The sequence below is a fragment of the Python bivittatus genome, unplaced genomic scaffold (assembly GCF_059951505.1).
Source record: "Python bivittatus isolate LINGU-HERP-01145 unplaced genomic scaffold, Pbiv_v1 ctg000000_np1212, whole genome shotgun sequence".
Classification (NCBI taxonomy): Eukaryota; Metazoa; Chordata; class Lepidosauria; order Squamata; family Pythonidae; genus Python; species Python bivittatus.
Genome location: NW_028277028.1, coordinates 4785614 through 4803908, shown reverse-complemented (window position 1 = coordinate 4803908; position 18295 = coordinate 4785614). Strand labels below are relative to the sequence as shown.

The 18295-nt window shown below is 40.0% G+C and overlaps 1 protein-coding gene and 2 pseudogenes across 1 annotated transcript in view; all 3 read left to right on the top strand.

The window, feature by feature from the left end:
- Positions 1 to 286: 286 nt before the first annotated feature.
- EIF2AK3 (eukaryotic translation initiation factor 2 alpha kinase 3) overlaps positions 287 to 18295 on the top strand; it is a 43650-nt gene continuing 25641 nt past the window's right edge. Inside the window, exons 1-3 of the mRNA XM_088138118.1 lie at positions 287 to 805; positions 5818 to 5947; positions 16762 to 16956. Of these exons, the coding sequence (XP_087994244.1) occupies positions 501 to 805; positions 5818 to 5947; positions 16762 to 16956 (630 nt within the window). The 5' untranslated portion in view covers positions 287 to 500. The remainder of the gene's footprint in view (positions 806 to 5817; positions 5948 to 16761; positions 16957 to 18295) is intronic.
- Positions 11640 to 11848, top strand: LOC112540519 (U2 spliceosomal RNA; annotated as a pseudogene).
- LOC148217206 (U2 spliceosomal RNA) lies at positions 12112 to 12230 on the top strand (annotated as a pseudogene).

Below are 18295 nucleotides of genomic sequence, written 5' to 3'. Positions count from 1 at the left end.
ACTCCACCAACTATCTCCAAATTCTCCAATCAAAGAGCGAAAGTGAATCTCAGAAGTAGAATTGCTGCTTAAACCAATCATGGAAACCTTGGAGACACGAACCTTTTTATTGGCGGGCGAAAGCCAGAAGCGTCATTATCATTGGCTCTGGGTACATGTTGACAACTATCACGCGTTCGTCCCTTTTCTTCCATAGAGGCGGGAACCCCCGGAAAGTCTGATCCAGCGATTGGATAGATTGATAAAAATAACAAAAGATGTGACTAAAGTCAAGCAATCTAGCTTGTGAACAAGTGCGCCGGTACGTGGCCCACAGGGGGTGGGATTGGTAAACCAAAAGCAAGTTAGGTTGCAGTGTGCGCGTGCGTACTGGAAATCTCGGTCTGCTCAGGAGAAGTGATTGAATCCTCTTCGGTGGCCGTTAGCAGGGGCTGCACGGAGCCAAACGGGAGCTTATGCCATAACGACGTCTTTGGGGCGAGTGGAGGGAGGGCCCCTCCATGCCAGGGCCGCGAGGCCCTAGCGTTCGGCCTGCTCCTTCCGCCGCCACTCTCTCTAACGTCGCCGCCCTGGTGCTCCTCTGGTTCTTCTTGCCGCTCTGCGTCCCCCTGAGGGAGGCGGTGGCGTTTTCGGAGGGCGATGGCCGGCCCGGACTAGGGCTCGGTGGTGCTGCAGCTGCGGCGCTTCCGGTGGTAGCCGACGTGATCGTGGAGGACGATGAGGCCAGCGGCGTGGCACAGGCCGCGTCCTCCGGGGAGCAGGAGGAAGAAGCAGTGGAAGCTCCCACCCGAAGCGGCAGTTGCAGGTGAGGCGGGAAGGGATCGGGGTGTCTTTTATAGGTCGCTGTATCCCGTTCTGGGCCTTCCTCTAGTCCGTCTTTCCCAACCTGCTGCTTTCTAATGCGGGAACTATAATTCCTCAAATCCCAAGTCAGGAGGCTCTCGGTCATGTTGGCTGAGAGGTGTTGCCAAACACGGTGTAGTTCCTTGCCATTCTTTTCGGCTTCCAGTAAAGAGTTGATCAGTATCTTCGGAGAATGAGGGTGTCTCTCCAGAGACACAGATGCTTTGCATGATGGCGAAAGCGAGCATCCCACTACAGGACAGAGTCGTTTGGGCTATACTTAAGTCTTCCTTTTCTACCACTCCTCCCCCTCCCTCAGTGTACTCTTTAAGTAAATTGCCATTTGAGCTCCTGCTTAGGTCATTTAACACTCATGTAGTCTATTTCTTCCTATTTTCTTTGACATGGTACAAATTATGTGAGCAGTATGTTGCCTATACATAGAGAAAATTGGGATGGAATACATTTTTATTCACTCTTTTACTCTTTGTTCACTTTTTCACTCAAGAACTGCTTTCATATATAAGTCAGACTAACTTAGTCTGATATAATATTTTTCTTACTGTAGTTCAACTTTTTGGATATGCAGGCTAGGAGGTAGAAATGTGCTATGGTTACTTCTTGCAAGGATGTGTTTTGCAGTGTATGAAATTTCCTGTTTCCTGAGATTTTGTAGAGTAATTATGCTTTCTTTTTCTGGTAGATTCTTAGGAATCTTTGGGGGAGGGGCATTTTGATAAACTTAATGCATTTGATCACCCAAGTGCCAATTTAGTTGTAATGAATTGCAGATGTTAAGGATCCAAACAGAAATCCTTAAAGTTGCCATCCTGTGAAAATTTATTTTGGAACAAGAACCATTAAATGGAGGGCAGTTTGTCTCTGAGCAGCATATTCTATTGAAAATTGGGTCTCATGCTTATTTATGCTGTCTGCAAGAATTGAAACAGTTTTTAGGAAATAGCCTTATGAGTATTGTTCTACTTAGCTGAGAGTAGTCAACTGCTAGTGGTTCTTTATTTTTATTCAGCAGAGTTGTTCCAAATCTCCCGGACATGTTAGAAATTACATTTGTATTTTTTAATTCAAGGCTCTGCCTGCAAGCTCCAAAATCCATTATCTTTTGCTATGCTGGCTGGGACTGATAGAACTGAAATGTAGAAGTTTCCAAGTTGCCAAAAACTTATTTATGGAAACTTTTAAAAATATAATTCCATGAAGAAAGAGTTTTGTTAAATGGTTTTCCTAAACAAATGCATAACCAAAGTCACAAGCTGAGAAATATTTTGATATCATTGAATTAAAGATATCACCTCCTGATATTTTCTGATTAGAGATAAATTGCCCCTTTTAGTTGATTTACGTGTTTTTAAAAGCTGTCTTCTTTGGAGAAAAAGAAGTTAAGATATTTAAAATAACTTTTATGTGAACTAATAACGTAAAAATACTTCATGTTCTTGCTATGTGAAATGCTTTTAAGCTTCAGTTCTTATACTACTATTATGTTGATTGCAGAACTTAGTAGAGATTGATAATTTGTCAGCTCAGTTACATTTTGCTGTTTAGGGTTTTTCATGTATTTACAGTTTGCATGTAGAACAACATACCTCATAGATTTCAATAGTAGGGTTCCCTCTTTCTTTTTACACTATTAGAAAAATTCACTCTGCCAGAGTTACAGAAAACTATACATTATTCTTCTTGACTACTATATTTTCCTCTGGTCTTGATCTTCTGCCTCACCTTGATGTTCACAGTATATTCAGAACATTTTGCCAACATGTGTGCATTCATCACCTTTATAAAATGATTTATATAAATCCTTACACTGTTTCTTCTCCATCCCAGGTCTTGCACTAAGTTCCCATCTGTATTTTCAAACTCTTTCCTGTTTTGTTTTGTTTTTCTTTTGATCCAGCTCCACTACCCTTAGTTTTCTTCTTCCATTAACTTCACCTTTTGACATATACTGTGGTCCATAACAACAACAATAATAATAATTTTATTAAACATGTATACTGCCCAACTCTCAATGACTGGGCAGCTCACAACAATCAGAATGACTCAGAGGCCAGGCCATCTCTTTTTTCAAATTCTCAAAACTCATTTTCTCCGTGTAGTGTTCAAAATGCCTGCCTTAGCAGTTGGTTTATCATCTGTTCATGCATTGTATGGGATTCTGACTGGCATATTTCACCATGTGTTGCCTTTTAGGAAATTATTTGCCAATTCACAACAGATTTTTCTGGAAAGCATTATCTTTTTTATAGCTTAAAAGAGTTAGGGACAGATCAACACAGAGAAAATCTATCTATGTGGTCACTAAGAGTAAACAACAACTTGATACATAATCAAAAGAAAAAACAGTTCCATTATAACGTTTATTTGCTCTTTTAGTAAATTGTGTCATATTGATTAGTGATGTTTCATTCTTAGGTTTAAACGTTTTATATATACAGTAGGCAATTTTGTAAGATGGCTATTGTGAAATTCGGAAAATGAATTCAATAATAATTAGATGCGGCTGTTAGGAATATATGCTTCGTATTAGGATCATGTCATCAATGTCATATCTCCCTTTCTTCCAAATCTATGGTGAACTCATATTGGGCAGATAAAGTTATCAATAGAGGTGAATATGTGGAGCTCAGGGTTGAACTGTGGAGTCCTTGGGGTGCTCAGAGAAGCTCAGAGAACCCCAGGGACTCCACAGATAAAGTTATGGCCAAAAGGCACATTTTGGATTTTGTTACTGATTTGGATGTTGTCAACTGCTACTACAAGTCAGGTTCTATGAACCCCTAACATTGAAATCATCTCTGTTGGAATTGCTTGTCATTGAGAGAAGCAGGTGAACAGATCCATTATGCTATAGAGTCTTCTCTTCTTGCCCCCACTATAGAATCTAACCATTGACTTATCTTAAATAACATGTTTGCTGACTTATGGACAAGGTGGGTTATAAATGTATCTCTTTGTCCTGGTCTGCCCTGTTCTAGAAGCTGATCCCTACTCTTTTTGTTTGTCTCAGGCCTTAAATTGCCAACTAGGACTGTGCAGTGCTTCAGATTTTATTGGGAAGAGATGCTTTGGAATACATGGGTGCAGACATGAATGCAGCACTGTTATATTACTCATTAAAGCAGCCATGTCAGTTTCCAGGATTGCACAGCTGTAGTGGAAACTTCTCTACAGCAGTTGTGTGATCCTGGAAGAAACTGCTACTGTTAGTCCTTGCTTAACAACCCTAATTGGGACTGGAATTTCCATTGCTAAGTGAAGCAGTGGTTAAGTGAAACATCATGTCACCACACCACTTGGCAACAGCAGTCCTGGTTGTGGTTGTTAAGCGAGGACTACGTGGTCATTAGGCAAGGACCTCGTGTGACTATGACTTGCGACCTCCTGCCAGCTTCCCCATTGATTTTGCTTGTCGGAAGCCATCTGGGAAGGTTGCATATGGTGATCATCCACCTCTTCTCCTCTCTACTGGGCTTGCCACTGCCCCTCAGTGCCTTCTTGGCATCTGCCCCTCCAGGGAGGGTTCTACATGATCCCCAGCCAGCGGCAGGGGCAGGCTGAGACTGCTGAAGCAGGGCAGGCCAATCAGGAGCCCAGCAGCTGGGGAGGTGGACAATAGAATGGGGGTGAGCCCAGCACTGACAATGCCCCTGTGCCATGAGGCTTGAGGCCAACTGGTGGCAGCAAGCCAAGCAGAAAGAAGGCAAGGTAGATGCTGAAGAGGAGGACGAAGACGACAGCTCTGAGGAGGAGGACAGGGAGGAAGGTCCACTGTGGGTAGGTGGTGGTGGAATACAGAGGCATCTTCATCTCGGCCATGCTGTGCAGAGATGGGGAGGGGAGATAGGCAAGTGGGGGGAGTTGAAGTGGGGGCAATTTGCTTAGGGCAGGAGAACATGACTGTGGGACACTGAAACTGTCGTAAATAAGGCTGGTCACCAAGTGCCCGAATTTTGATCATGTGACTGCGGGGATGCTGCAGTGGTTGTAAATGCAGGGACCAGTCGTAAGTCCATTTTTTTCACTGCTGTTGTAACTTTGGTGACTGAACAAATGGTTGTTAAACAAGGACTACCAGTATAATGATCCCAGACAGGCGTCACTCCCATTCCAAAACATTCTTCCCAATTGAATCTGAAGCAGTGAATGGATCTGGTGCCAATTTTTAGCCCTAGTTTAAATTTACCAAGGCATAAAATATTTGCTTGGTCTGATTTAGCATATTGTGCATACCCCACCAGTTGAAGTTCATTCATAAATTGTAGCAGATTTATTTGTAGTTAAACTATTAATGTTCCACAGCACCATAAACTATAGTGTATTTTATGAATAGATGCAGATCTGTACTATTTAACTACTCTGATTCTTGCTCTGAATTCTTTATCCCTGGAAACAATATGGCTAGAATTGTTTTGTGATTGTTCAAATTATTTGGTTTATGAAATGCTAAATAAATAAAGTTTAACATTAATACTAAACCATTGGGAGTTGCTTTCCAGGAAATAAGCTTTCAAACCTTGAGTAGTGCAAATCTAATGAGGTATAAGAATAGAATGCAAAATTTTAGAATAATGATGTTTAACTGAGTTAAAGTGCTATAAAGTACTAGGAAGAAAATAAAATGTCCACTAAGAAAAAAGAAATTTGGCATGTATCCAGTTTGTGGCTTCATATAATTGTATGTAGACATTTAGTGTTACAAAATGATCTCAAATTAATTTAGATAATTGTCAACTTTTAGGGACCACTGTGTTTTAGCTGGGCTATATCACTGATACCATTACTTCCTTTTGATTATTTTTTAAGGGAAAGAAAAAGTTAATAGGGAAAAGATGGCAATAAAGCTGGGGGGGGAAAGCAATTATATAGCTTAATAAATTGAAAAGTTGGTTACAGACTGATGTTAGGTAAGTCTTGGATTTTTAGTTCTTATGAACATATTTTTATTTGCAGGTCATTAATAATTATAAGTACTTTGGATGGACGGATTGCTGCTTTAGACCCAGAAAACAGTGGTAGAAAACAGTGGGATCTGGATGTGGGATCAGGTTCTCTTGTTTCATCTAGTCTCAGTAAACCAGAGGTAAGATTACTATGTTTAATCATTGGTTTCTAGAATTTTTAGATTTTTTTTTATTACATTGTGATATTTCTTTGCCTCTATGCAAGTTGAAGTATCAGGAATGCTGGGAACTTAAATCTAAAGATTCTTGACTGGAAATCTGGTATCACTTTCAATAAAATATACTTAAAAATTAATATTTTAAGGTAGGTCTAACTGGCAAGCCTTCACATTCAGGTTTTATTTTCTAATTCTTGAAACTCCCATATTGAATATTTGTGATGTTTCCTGGTAAAATCTCAAAATATTGAGAAAATGCTTAAAAATATGAAGTGCTTCCAAAAACCTGCTTAGTTTCTTTGAATAAGCAGATGGAGATTGTTTTAGAGTAAATTTCGTCCTTTTGAAATCATTAGGAAGGAATTAATTGAACCAATTCCGGGACTGGTATGGAATAGCACTAATTTCTGAGAATAAGGAAGTCTGTAGATTCACAGCTTCCCTTGGTGCAGCAAGAGGGTCCTGTCCCTTTGATAAGATTTATCTTTTTTTGCCTCTGCTGTTGATGGAGTTCTGATGTGATATGGGAGAGAGAAGAGACTAAGGAACATAGATTCTGCTGAAGCTGGATATAGAATATAAAGATTGGATCTTTTTTTCTATACTCCAGTGGAAAAATCAGAAAATTCTGAAGCACTTTATTAGTGATCATGGGATAGCAACTGAAGTTGCCTATTCCAATTTTCTATTCCTAAACTCATTATAAGAATTTTTTGGTAGATCATTTTGATTGCTGCAATTTCAACATAATTAAATTATATAAAATAAAATATGGCAAGTGACCAAGAAATAACAATCATTGATTAAAATGTGTATGTGGATTCCGCAACTTCTGGTGTAGTGGTAGTTTTTGTGTGTGTTCCTTGAGTCAGTTTTGACTCCTGGAGACTGCTTGGACTAGTCCCTGTGGTTTTCTTGGAAAGATTTTTGGAAATGGTTTGCCATTGCCTTCTTTCGACGGATGAGAGAGAATGACTGGCCCAGTCACCCAGCTGACTTCATGCTTAAGAATTCACAGTCTCTTGGTTTATCGCACAGTGCCTGTAACCTCTACAACAAGCTGGCTCTCCTAGAGGTAGTAGCTCAGTTCGAATACTAAATTTCTGTGAATGTGTGTGCCTTTCTTCCCAAATGTGCAAATGCCCATGTCTGAGTCTTAATTTGCTGCTTCATTCGCTGCATCAGGTAGTAGAGTAGGATGGATAGTTGCTGTTGTCACTTTAATATGTGTCCCTGTAGAAATACTGCCGTAAGTATCTTTCCAAACAAGAGCTAGACCGCAGATTCTGTGAGAACATACTTTTTAGATTTTTGCTGTCAAACTACTACAGTCTATGTTTTACTGGATAGTAGTTTTGCAGAGTCTTCTAAATTGGAGTGGGTAGCCCATGGACCAGAGTAAGGAAGCTCACATTTTGGAACTTTTTTTTGTTTTTTGTATTTTTAGGAGTGGTTTCTGGGATGAAATGAGTGTCCTAATTTAAATCCCCCTCTCCCAAACTTCAGTCCAGTTTTTTCTATTTTGGATAAGGGGAAAATGAGTTAAGGGACAAAATGAATATTTTAAGATTTTTTAAAAGTTGTTGCCCCTTAACACACACACACCAGGAAAAAAAAAGCCCCTCCAATTGGTTCATATGTTACTGACCATTTTCCTTTGTTCCCCAGTGAGGACAACAACAGAGGGGAACCTCCGGGTTGAACAGATTGCCAACCCTTTTTTAAATTAATACAGTGGTACCTCGGGATACGAACGCCTCTACTAACGAACTTTTCGGGTTACGACCAGCTCCGGCCGCAAAAATTTACCTCGATGTGCGAACCCCGCCTCGGGATACGGTCATTTTTCCGCCCTGACACGTGGTCCGCGGCCATTTTTCCTCCCCTGACACGTGGTCCGTGGCCATTTTTGCACCCCTGACATGTGGTCCGCGGCCATTTTTCCGCCGCGCAGCGCCCGGCCATTTTCACGCAGCACGGCACCTGGCCATTTTTGCACCGCACCATGCGGCGCCCAGCCATTTTCCCGCCGCGCCACGCCTGGCCGTTTTCCCGCCCCTGACGTGTGGTCCGCGGACGCCAGAACGGATTAACGGTAATTACATTGAACCTTATGGGAAAATTTCCTTCAGGTTACGACCAACTCGGGATACGCCCAGAGTCACGGAACGGATTAAGTTCGTATCCCGAGGTACCACTGTACTCAAAAGTTATTTTTCAAAGGTGTGCTTGCTAATAAGTAATTGCCATAAAAATTGGATTTTGCAATACTATTTTGCAAAATAGTGCAGTTATTGTTGGTCTCTAATAGTTCTTTTCCTATTTTAGAGCTTTAGGAAGGCTTTGTTGTGTTCCCATCCTGTGGAAACGTTTTCCTTCCCATGCTTTCAGCCCAAATTTGGACTTTTTATTATTATATATTAGTATAAAAGGGTTTTGGAAAGCAAAAAGAAATGCATTATTTAATTTTCTCTTAATCCTTCACTTGTAGTGTGGACTGTTAAATTCATACCAAGTAGTCCTCACTTAACCATAATTGGGACTGGCAACTCTGCTGCTAAGTGAAGCAGTCGCTAAGTGGGAAATCACGTGACCCCGACTGTGCTTTCTATGCATCGAAAGCAGTGCGATCATGCTGGCAGCCCAGGGCTGGGAACCACGGGTGTCCCATGCAAATAGTTTATAGTACTCTCTTGAAATCTCTTCCGCTCCAATCTCTCTGTTGTGCAAGGGGAGGGAGAGCAAGCAATTTCTGTAGGCAATCTCTCCTTTGCCTGACCCTCCCCCTGCCCACAAAGCAGAGAAATTGGAAGGGAAGAGATTTCAAGAGAGTACTATAAGCTGTTTGCATAGTGTGCCTGTGGCTCCCAGCCAAGGCAGTCACATTACTTTTGATGTGTGAAACAGCAAACAGCTTACTGTCTTACAATTCCTTCCTCCAATCTCTCTGCAAGGGGAAAAAAAAGAAAAAAACACAGGTCAGGCACAGGACAATGCATATTGACTGTAATGGCAGTCACATGACTGAGGGATACTGTGAAGGTTGTAAATGGTCATAAATTGGCTGTAAAGTTATTTTTTCAGCACCATTGTAACTTCAAATGGTTGCTGAAAGAGTGGTTGGTAAGCGAGGACTACCTGTAATGCACTCTCACCACAAAAAGATCTAATGCTTTTTTCTAGCATGCTCATTATAAATTATTAAGTATCTGAATTGCTGAAACCTCTTCCGCATTTTCTGCCCTCCTCCGATTTTCTCTAAGTAGACTAAAGTTTCCCCATACAAACTTTGTTGAGTCCCCATCCTCAGGCTAAGCAGAATCATGTATAAAAGAAACAAAGTGAAAATTAGAAAAACTGAGAGAATTGGACTACTTAAACAAGCTCTAACTGCTGTAAATCTCTCTAATCTGCCTCCACCTTTCTTGAGAGTTTACAAATGCTTATTGGGTAGGTATATGTTTAAACAAACTTTTAAATTCACAAATATCCATTTTTATCTACATATGAAATCTAAGTATGTCTTATTTTTGTGTGGGTCTTACTTCAGGCAAACTCAGGTACTCACTTTTCCAAGCTTGGTATTAGTATTAATTATAATTATTTTCTTTTCACTGAAGTTGAACAAATTAACATGAAATATGTGTAAGCACTTCAAGATAACCTAAATTCCATGGATCAGGATAATTGCAGATGACTCATTCTTGCATTAGGAGGTGAGGTAATGCTAAAGCACAAACGGAAAGGGGATGATGTCATTTCTGTAACTAAATCACATGCCCTTGCTGACTCGTTAGTATAGTAGACATTTGAATCTCCTTATAATTTCAGTGGGAGCCCATATTCCTAGTCTTTTTGGAATTGTGGTGATTTCACCGCCTGATACATACTTCTTTCTACCATGAATAAGGGGAAAAATCACAAACGCTCACTCAGATAAATTCTTGTGATCTTACTAAATAATCAAGTCTGGAATTTTTTCTTTCAGAACTATAAATTAGTTCTGTGACACTAATTTATATTAACCAGGAGCAACAGTATAATCCCTTTAATTCTTAATCTGGGTTTTCAAGAATTCGTAGTTTGTTGTCCACAACACCATGATTTCAGCCCAGTCCTTTAACCCAATGAAAGACTGGACTCGAGAAACTCATTTACTCATTTATTAAGGCACCTTAATAATTGAGGACTCCTTCCCAAGAAGAGAGCCCCGAACAAAGGAAACATGTATCTTTTATACCTTTCAAAGACATCATCACCACCAGAGAGTACATGATTGGTCACACAGTTGAGCATGTACACTTATCCCCAAAATACCATTGCACCTTTCCAAGCTATAGGTGCCCACGTCCATGAATCTTTTACATCTCCTTTCTCTCTTCTGTCTTTCCTCCGAATTCCCCCTGGGCTTGACAGCTTTTTACGGCTATTTACCTATCTAATCAACATCTTCCCCTTCTGGTCAATTAGCAGACTTAAAACAGAGATTAATGACCCATTTTGTTGTAGAATGCAAGTCTGCATGTCAAAGTGAGGAGTGTAGGTCTAACCATTTATGTCCTCAGTTTAATTTCAGTTTTTATTAATTAGCTCCACTTTTGCTGATATCAGTTCACTTTCAGAGTGTGACCAATTGTATCCAATTATTTTCCAACAAACATTCTCAGAAGCCATTTATATTGCCATTTTGAGTTCTTTCAAAACAATTTCCTTGACTGGTTTTGGAAAACGTAACGTTACTCTGTGGGTGGGTATGTCTTTATCTGCTACCAAGGTATATGCCAAAATACCTAATCTGCTCATTTCTGTTAAGAAATATATGAGAGAATTTAAAAACCTTATAAGTAGGATGTGCATAGACAGCCTAATGTGAGATGTATATAATCTATAGTTGGTTTCAGAAATTAGCTCTAAAATTTATATAAGGTTATCTTGTTTTGAACTGAAACTCTCCAGATTTCTTTCTTGACTTCTACCATTTTGCTTCCTCAGTGGCTCTTACTTTTGCTTTTTTTTTTTTTTTTTTAATATTGGTAGGTTGACCTGGCTCGTTAGTGTTCAGATACAGTTCTGTTACAAGTAGTCCTTGAGTTACAATGGCAATTGGGACTGGAATTTCCATCACTAAGCAGCACATTCATAAAGTGCAACGTCACGTGACCACATCGCTTAGTAATGCGATCCCACAGTCCCAGTTGCCATTGTAACCCCAGGACTGCACAGGTCATTAAGCGGGAAGAGGCGGGAGTCCCAGGCAAGCTGGCCAGCAGGTGCCGCGGGGAGGCTCTCCAGAGTGTGCGGGGGCAGACTGGGCAGAGGAAAAAGTGGCAGAAGTGTGAGTGAGTTCTGATTTCGTGCCAGCTTCCCCATTGACTTTGCTTGTGGGAAGCCAGCGGGGAATGTTGGAAAGTGCATCCATGTGACTATACCTCATTGTGACACCATAATTGCAAGCCAGGTACTGAACGCCCGGATCATGATCAAGTGACTGTGTGGATGCTGCAGTAGCCGCAACTTTGTGGACCAGTCATAAGTCCCCCTCATTCAGCACAGTCCTACCCTTGAACGGTCACTGAACGAGTGATCATAACTCGAAGACTATCTATATAGATATAACTTAGAAGCTTTAGTGTTGTTATAAGTATTTTGTAACATCCCTTCTTGGCCTTTTGGATAAGATCAAGTATACTATCTGTCCTTATCAGTTTAATATCTGATATGTTCCCATCCCACCTGATCTCACAGAGAGGGCATGCTTCGGATCCCCGCGGTAAAAGAACTTCGATTAGTGGGGTCCAGAAGGCGGGCCTTCTCTGCTGTGGCCCCCGCCCTTTGGAACATCTTGCCCCCGGAGGTGAGACAGGCCCCCTCACTCCAGGCCTTTTGGAGGGACTTGAAGACCTGGCTCTGCCATCTGGCCTGGGGCAGGGAGGGAGGATATCAGAAGTGGGGTATGCTGTGCCCCCAGTAGCCTCCTGGATTTTTTAGTTGTTTATTTTTCTAATGTTTGGTTTTATAACTTTTAATGGTATTTATGTTTTTTAGTGTGTTGTAAGCCGCCCAGAGTCCCCCATTGTGGGGAGATGGGCGGGGACAAATTAAATAAATAAATAAATAAATAAGTGTTCTCTGAGAACTACGTATTAAGCAGATATTTGGAAGTGGGAGTTGGAACAGAAGCTTGCTCCATCCACTCCATACATCAACCTGGTATTGCAGTACCTCCAGGAACAGTGCCCAAAATACAAGCAAACAAACAAACAAATATTTTGTAACTTTCTATGGGGTTTGTATATTTTAAAATCTTTTTAAAAATCTTTTTAAAAATTTGTGATAATGTTTTTATTCTAATAACTTTTTATCTTTTTATAATACATGTTTTTATTCACTTGTTATTTTAATTGTTGTACGCCACCCAGAGTTGCTTTGTGAGATGGGCAGCTGTATAAGTGTGATGTAGAAATAAATTAACATGCATTTCCTAAGATTTCAATAATTTCAGTGAGGAGACATAAGCACATATGATTGAATTGTGGATATTGCTGCATGTATCAAGATGGATAGTTACTTTCTGGACTATATTATTTGCACACTTCTCACTTTCTTATTTACATGCTACATCTAACAATTTCTCTGCTGTATTGGATGGGATATATCCTGGTCAAAATGACTAAACTGTAAAGACCAAGTGTATTTTGTACACTTAACCGTAGGAAAGGAGAATTTGTTGCATAAACAAACTGAGCATTTTTTTTCATCAGTTGCTCTTTGCTGTAATATATTGCTTTGTATTACAAACTTATTTACAGTCAGGTCCAGAAATATTGGGACATCGACACAATTCTAACATCTTTGGCTCTATACACCACCACAATGGATTTGGAATGAAACAAACACAATGTGCGTTAACTACAGACTGTCAGCTTTAATTTGAGGGTATGTACATCCAACTCAGGTGAACGGTGTAGGAATTACAAGTTTGCATATGTGCCTCCCACTTGTTAAGGGACCAAAAGTAATGGGACAGAATAATAATTTTTCCCTTTTTAATACTTGGTTGCAAATCCGTTGCAGTCAATCACAGCCTGAAGCCTGGAACGCATAGACATCACCAGACGCTGGGTTTCATCCCTGGTGATGCTCTGCCAGGCCTCTACTGCAACTATCTTCAGTTCCTGCTTGTTCTTGGGGCATTTTCCCTTCAGTTTTGTCTTCAGCAAGTGAAATGCATGTTCAATGGGATTCAGGTCAGGTGATTGACTTGGCCATTGCCTAACATTCCACTTCTGTCCCTTCAAAAACTCTTTGGTTGCTTTTGCAGTATGCTTTGGGTCATTGTCCATCTGTACTGTGAAGCGCCGTCCAATGAGTTCTGCAGCATTTGGTTGAATGTGAGCAGATAATATTGCCCGAAACACTGCAGAATTCATCCTGGTGCTTTTGTCAGCAGTCACATCATCAATAAATACAAGAGAACCAGTTCCATTGGCAGCCATACATGCCCACGCCATGACACTACCACCACCATGCTTCACTGATGAGGTGGTATGCTTAGGATCATGAGCAGTTCCTTTCCTTCTCCATACTCTTCTCTTCCCATCACTCTGGTACAAGTTGATCTTGGTCTCATCTGTCCATAGGATGATGTTCCAGAACTGTGAAGGCTTTTTTAGATGTCGTTTGGCAAACTCTAATCTGGCCTTCCTGTTTTTGAGGCTCACCAATGGTTTACATCTTGTGGTGAACCCTCTGTATTCACTCTGGTGAAGTCTTCTTTTGATTGTTGACTTTGACACACATACACCTACCTCCTGGAGAGTGTTCTTGATCTGGCCAACTGTTGTGAAGGGTGTTTTCTTCACCAGGGAAAGGATTCTTCGGTCATCCACCACAGTTGTTTTCCATTGTCTCCCGGGTCTTTTGGTGTTGCTGAGCTCACTGGTGCGTTCCTTCTTTTTGAGAATGTTCCAAACAGTTGTTTTGGCCACACCTAATGTTCTTGCTATCTCTCTGATGGGTTTGTTTTGTTTCTTCAGCCTAATGATGGCTTGCTTCACTGATAGTGACAACTCTTTGGATCTCATCTTGAGAGTTGACAGCAACAGATTCCAAATGCAAATAGCACACTTGAAATGAACTCTGGGCCTTTTATCTGCACATTGTAATTGGGGTACTGAGGGGATATCACACACCTGGCCATGGAACAGCTGAGAAGCCAATTGTCCCATTACTTTTGGTCCCTTAACAAGTAGGAGGCACATACGCAAACTGTTGTAATTCCTACACCGTTCACTTGAGTTGGATGTACATACCCTCAAATTAAAGCTGACAGTCTGCAGTTAACGCACATTGTGTTTGTTTCATTCCAAATCCATTGTGGTGGTGGATAGAGCCAAAGATGTTAGAATTGTGTCAATGTCCCAATATTTCTGGACCTGACTGTATATCAATTTCTACATGATGGATTTTTGTTGTCATTTTTTTGCTATTGTGCTACACTAGAACTTTCTGATATATATGTTATGGCTGGAATGATACTAATTGTTACCTCCTAAATTGTAGTCATTGATTGGTACAGATGGACAGCCATTAGATGGGCAGTGCCCCTTTCAAGTCAAGCTCAGTTCCTGGAAATAAACAAGAATATATCCATGTAATTTTCATGGCAACGTTATGGAAGTGGTTTGTCATTACCTTCTTCTGTTTCTTTGTTTTGTTCCTGACTTTGATCTAGCCTACAGCCATAGGATTTCCTTATGGTCTCCCATCCAATATTAATCAGATTCCACTCTGCTTTCTCCCAAGTAGCAGATCTTTTCATTTCATGTTACAATCACCACCCCTGTGAATTTTTGAGGCTAGGAAGATGAAGTTTTGACATACTCTTTGGGGGATGGGGTTAATATAGCAGAAGGCTATCTTTTGTACTCTTTAAATTTCAACAAGGTATTTCTTAAGTTCATTCAATTGCTTTCAGCCATCAAAATGGTATCCATAGCATATCTGTGGCGTTGTTATTTCTTCTAGGCCAGCATTTCTCTTGACATAGTCTACATTTAAGTTAAATAATTAAGGTTACAGTATAGAACTTGACATACTCCTTTCCCAAGTTCAAATTAATTGTTTCATATTCCATTCAAATCTAGGCCATCTTAGATATTTTTCAGTAAGCAGATGCGGTGGCCCAATAAACACATTTTTAACCACAATTTGTTATGGTCAGTCAAAAGCCTTTATATAATGAGTAATTATCTATCTATCCTTGGAATTCTGTTGATTTTTCCATTATTCTTAATCTTGGCTAAGATCAAATTTAGTGTCTATCATTCATTGCATGTTAATAATATATCCTCCAGTTTCTCTGCCTCTTATGGTTCCAGCTTATATTTCTGCCAGATCTTATTCCACGTATTGCTGAAATTACACATGGACTTTATATCTCAGAGCAAGATGTTTCTTTGTCTTTGATCTGAAATACAGCGGATCTCGTATCTAAAAGGAGAAAATCAGTTCTTTTTCTTCTTTCTGGAAAAGACAATGGCTAGGATCCAACGATCCTGACAAACTCTTCTGTGTGCTAAAGGGGCTTATAAATTTTATTTTTGAATAACAGACCCACTGTGCCCCATAACAAATTACATATTTTAGCTTTGAAAGCAATTTGTAGAAAGACACCGGGCTTTGCTATTTGAAAGTGCAACAAGAAAATTCCACAGTATACACACATTTCAGTTTTATAGAAAAAACTCTTCCAGTTCCATTCTTTCTCTCATGGCCTAATTCATATGTACAGGTAGTTCTCACTTAACAACTATTTGTTTAACGATGCTTTGAAGTTACGATGGCCTTAGAAAAAGTGCTTTACAACCTGTATTAGCACTTATAACCATCACAAACCTTCCCCCTCGCGGCCACATGATCACGATTTGCTACCTTTTTATGACAGTTAAGTGACTCACCACAGTCGTTAAGCAAATCATGTGGTCATTAAGCGAATTCCGGCAAAAAGCGTCCATTGAGGAAGCTGGATTTGCTTAATGTCCTCGTGATTTGCTTAACCATGGTGATTCACTTAACGGCCATTGTAAAAATGGTCATAAAATCAGGTCCAGTCATGTGGTGACTTGCTTAATGACAGCCCTGCTTAACGAACAATGTTCCGGTCCCTATTGTCATTAAGTGAGGACTACCTGTATATCATTAGACTTCACACTACCTTCCATTCTCAGGAAATTACTGATTATGATTTTGCACCAAAACCAGAGGTTATTTAAGCCTCTTTCTAAAGAAGTGATGAGGCACATTTATATTAGTCTGTTATTATAAACCTAGCCCTAAAACATTGATTTACATCAAAAATGAGTTTTCAATCCTTGGATGGGTTTACTGGGAAAAGAGCAGGTATAAATAGTGAACATTATCTAACTTAGATGTGTAGGCACAGATAAACAAGCTAGCTTAGAAGTCAGTTCAACTTTTTTTCATTTATAGATGGTTTGACTCTATGGTTGAAGGAAAAGATGGTTTGTGTCATAGAAGTAGTCAGTCTGAAAACCAACATGGATCAGGGCACTATTCTGTCAGAATAGTGCCCTGATCCATGTTGGTTTTCAGACTGACTACTTCTATGACACAAACCATCTTTAGGGGTCATTATTATGGCAATTTTCTATTCATCTGGGTCACATTTGATTTTAAATATTTCTGGATTCTGATGAGTATTGTATCCTTTTTTTCCTTATTAAAATATATATTTCTGTTTGAATACTTTGTAGGTATTTGGGAATAAGATGATAATTCCCTCCTTGGATGGAGACCTTTTCCAGTGGGATCGTGACAGAGAGAGTATTGAAGCTGTTCCTTTCACTATTGAGTCACTTCTTGAATCATCCTATAGATTTGGAGATGATGTAGTTCTGGTTGGAGGAAAGTCCCGAACAACATATGGGCTAAGTTCATATTCAGGAAAGGTAAAATCATTGGTAACAGACTTTTGACTTTTAGTGTTTTGGGGTTTTTTAATTGCTTTGAAATAGCACACGTATATTTGGAAAGAACAGACATCAAAAGGATAAAGAGGCACTAGAAAGTAGAAAGAGGATGCATATATACAAGGTTCCAGGATTAACATTTACATTGATTGACTAGTTAGGAAGTAAATTAAAATATCCGTTTATCCTGGTGGAACCCTTGAAATAATTTTCAGGTTATAGGGAATCACTGCATAAAAATGGCAAGAAATTTGAAAACTTCACAATACAATCCATGTTTTAGAACCTTTACAACAACAGTAAAGTGGCAGGCTAGCAGCTGAGTCATACCGTGTAAAAATTCCTACCACTGAGAGCACTAGCATTGCGCAACACATGAAGTTAAAAAAACCTGTTTTTTTTTTTTCAATCATGATCTCTCGCAGACCCCTGGGCTTCCATGAAACCCCAGTTGAGAAGGGCTGGGGTTTACTGCTAGACAATATAAGCAGTCCTCGATTTGTGACCATTTGTTTAACGACTGTTCAAAGTTACAATGGAGCTGAAAAAGGTGACTTATGACAGTCCTTGTACTTACGACCATCGCAGCATCTCCACATTCATGTGATCAAAAATTGAGTGCTTAGCAACCAGCATGTATTTACTATAGTTGCAGTATCCCAGGGTCATGTGATCGTCATTTGCGACCTTTCCAGGGGGCTTCTGACAAGCAAAGTCAATGGAGGAAGTCACATTCGCTTAATGACTGTGTGATTCACTTAGCAACCACAGCAAAAAAGGTTATAAAATCAGGCATGATTCATTTAACGACCATATCACTTAGCAATGGAGGTTCCGGTCCCAACTGTGGTCATAAGTCGAGGACTACCTATAGTAAGGTAGCTAATAATTAGGATAGTTTTGTTATAATCTTTCTTAGGTCACTCATCGCAGTAGGACAATCCACTTGGCTAATTGTTCGGCTGCTCAGATTAAATTTTACTTTACAAGAGGAAATCAATATGTATCTGCAGCGATTAGAATATTTAATGCCAAACCTCTTTCCCAAATTTTATATGGTATACCCATTTGGCTGGGAGCTTTTAATTGTAAAGTAGAGAGCATTCAAGCAACTTTCTTGAGGCAGCTTCTGGGGGCTCCCAGTTGTGTCTCTTATCTCACAATTTGCTCAGAAACCAGTCAACACCTGATAGAAACCAAAGCCTGGTTAATAACAATCAAATATTGGCTTAGGATTTTATTTAGAGCTGCTCCTCGAAGTCTGTTATTACATCTTAATATGGACAAATATATTTCACTCTGGTCTCAGCTTATTATG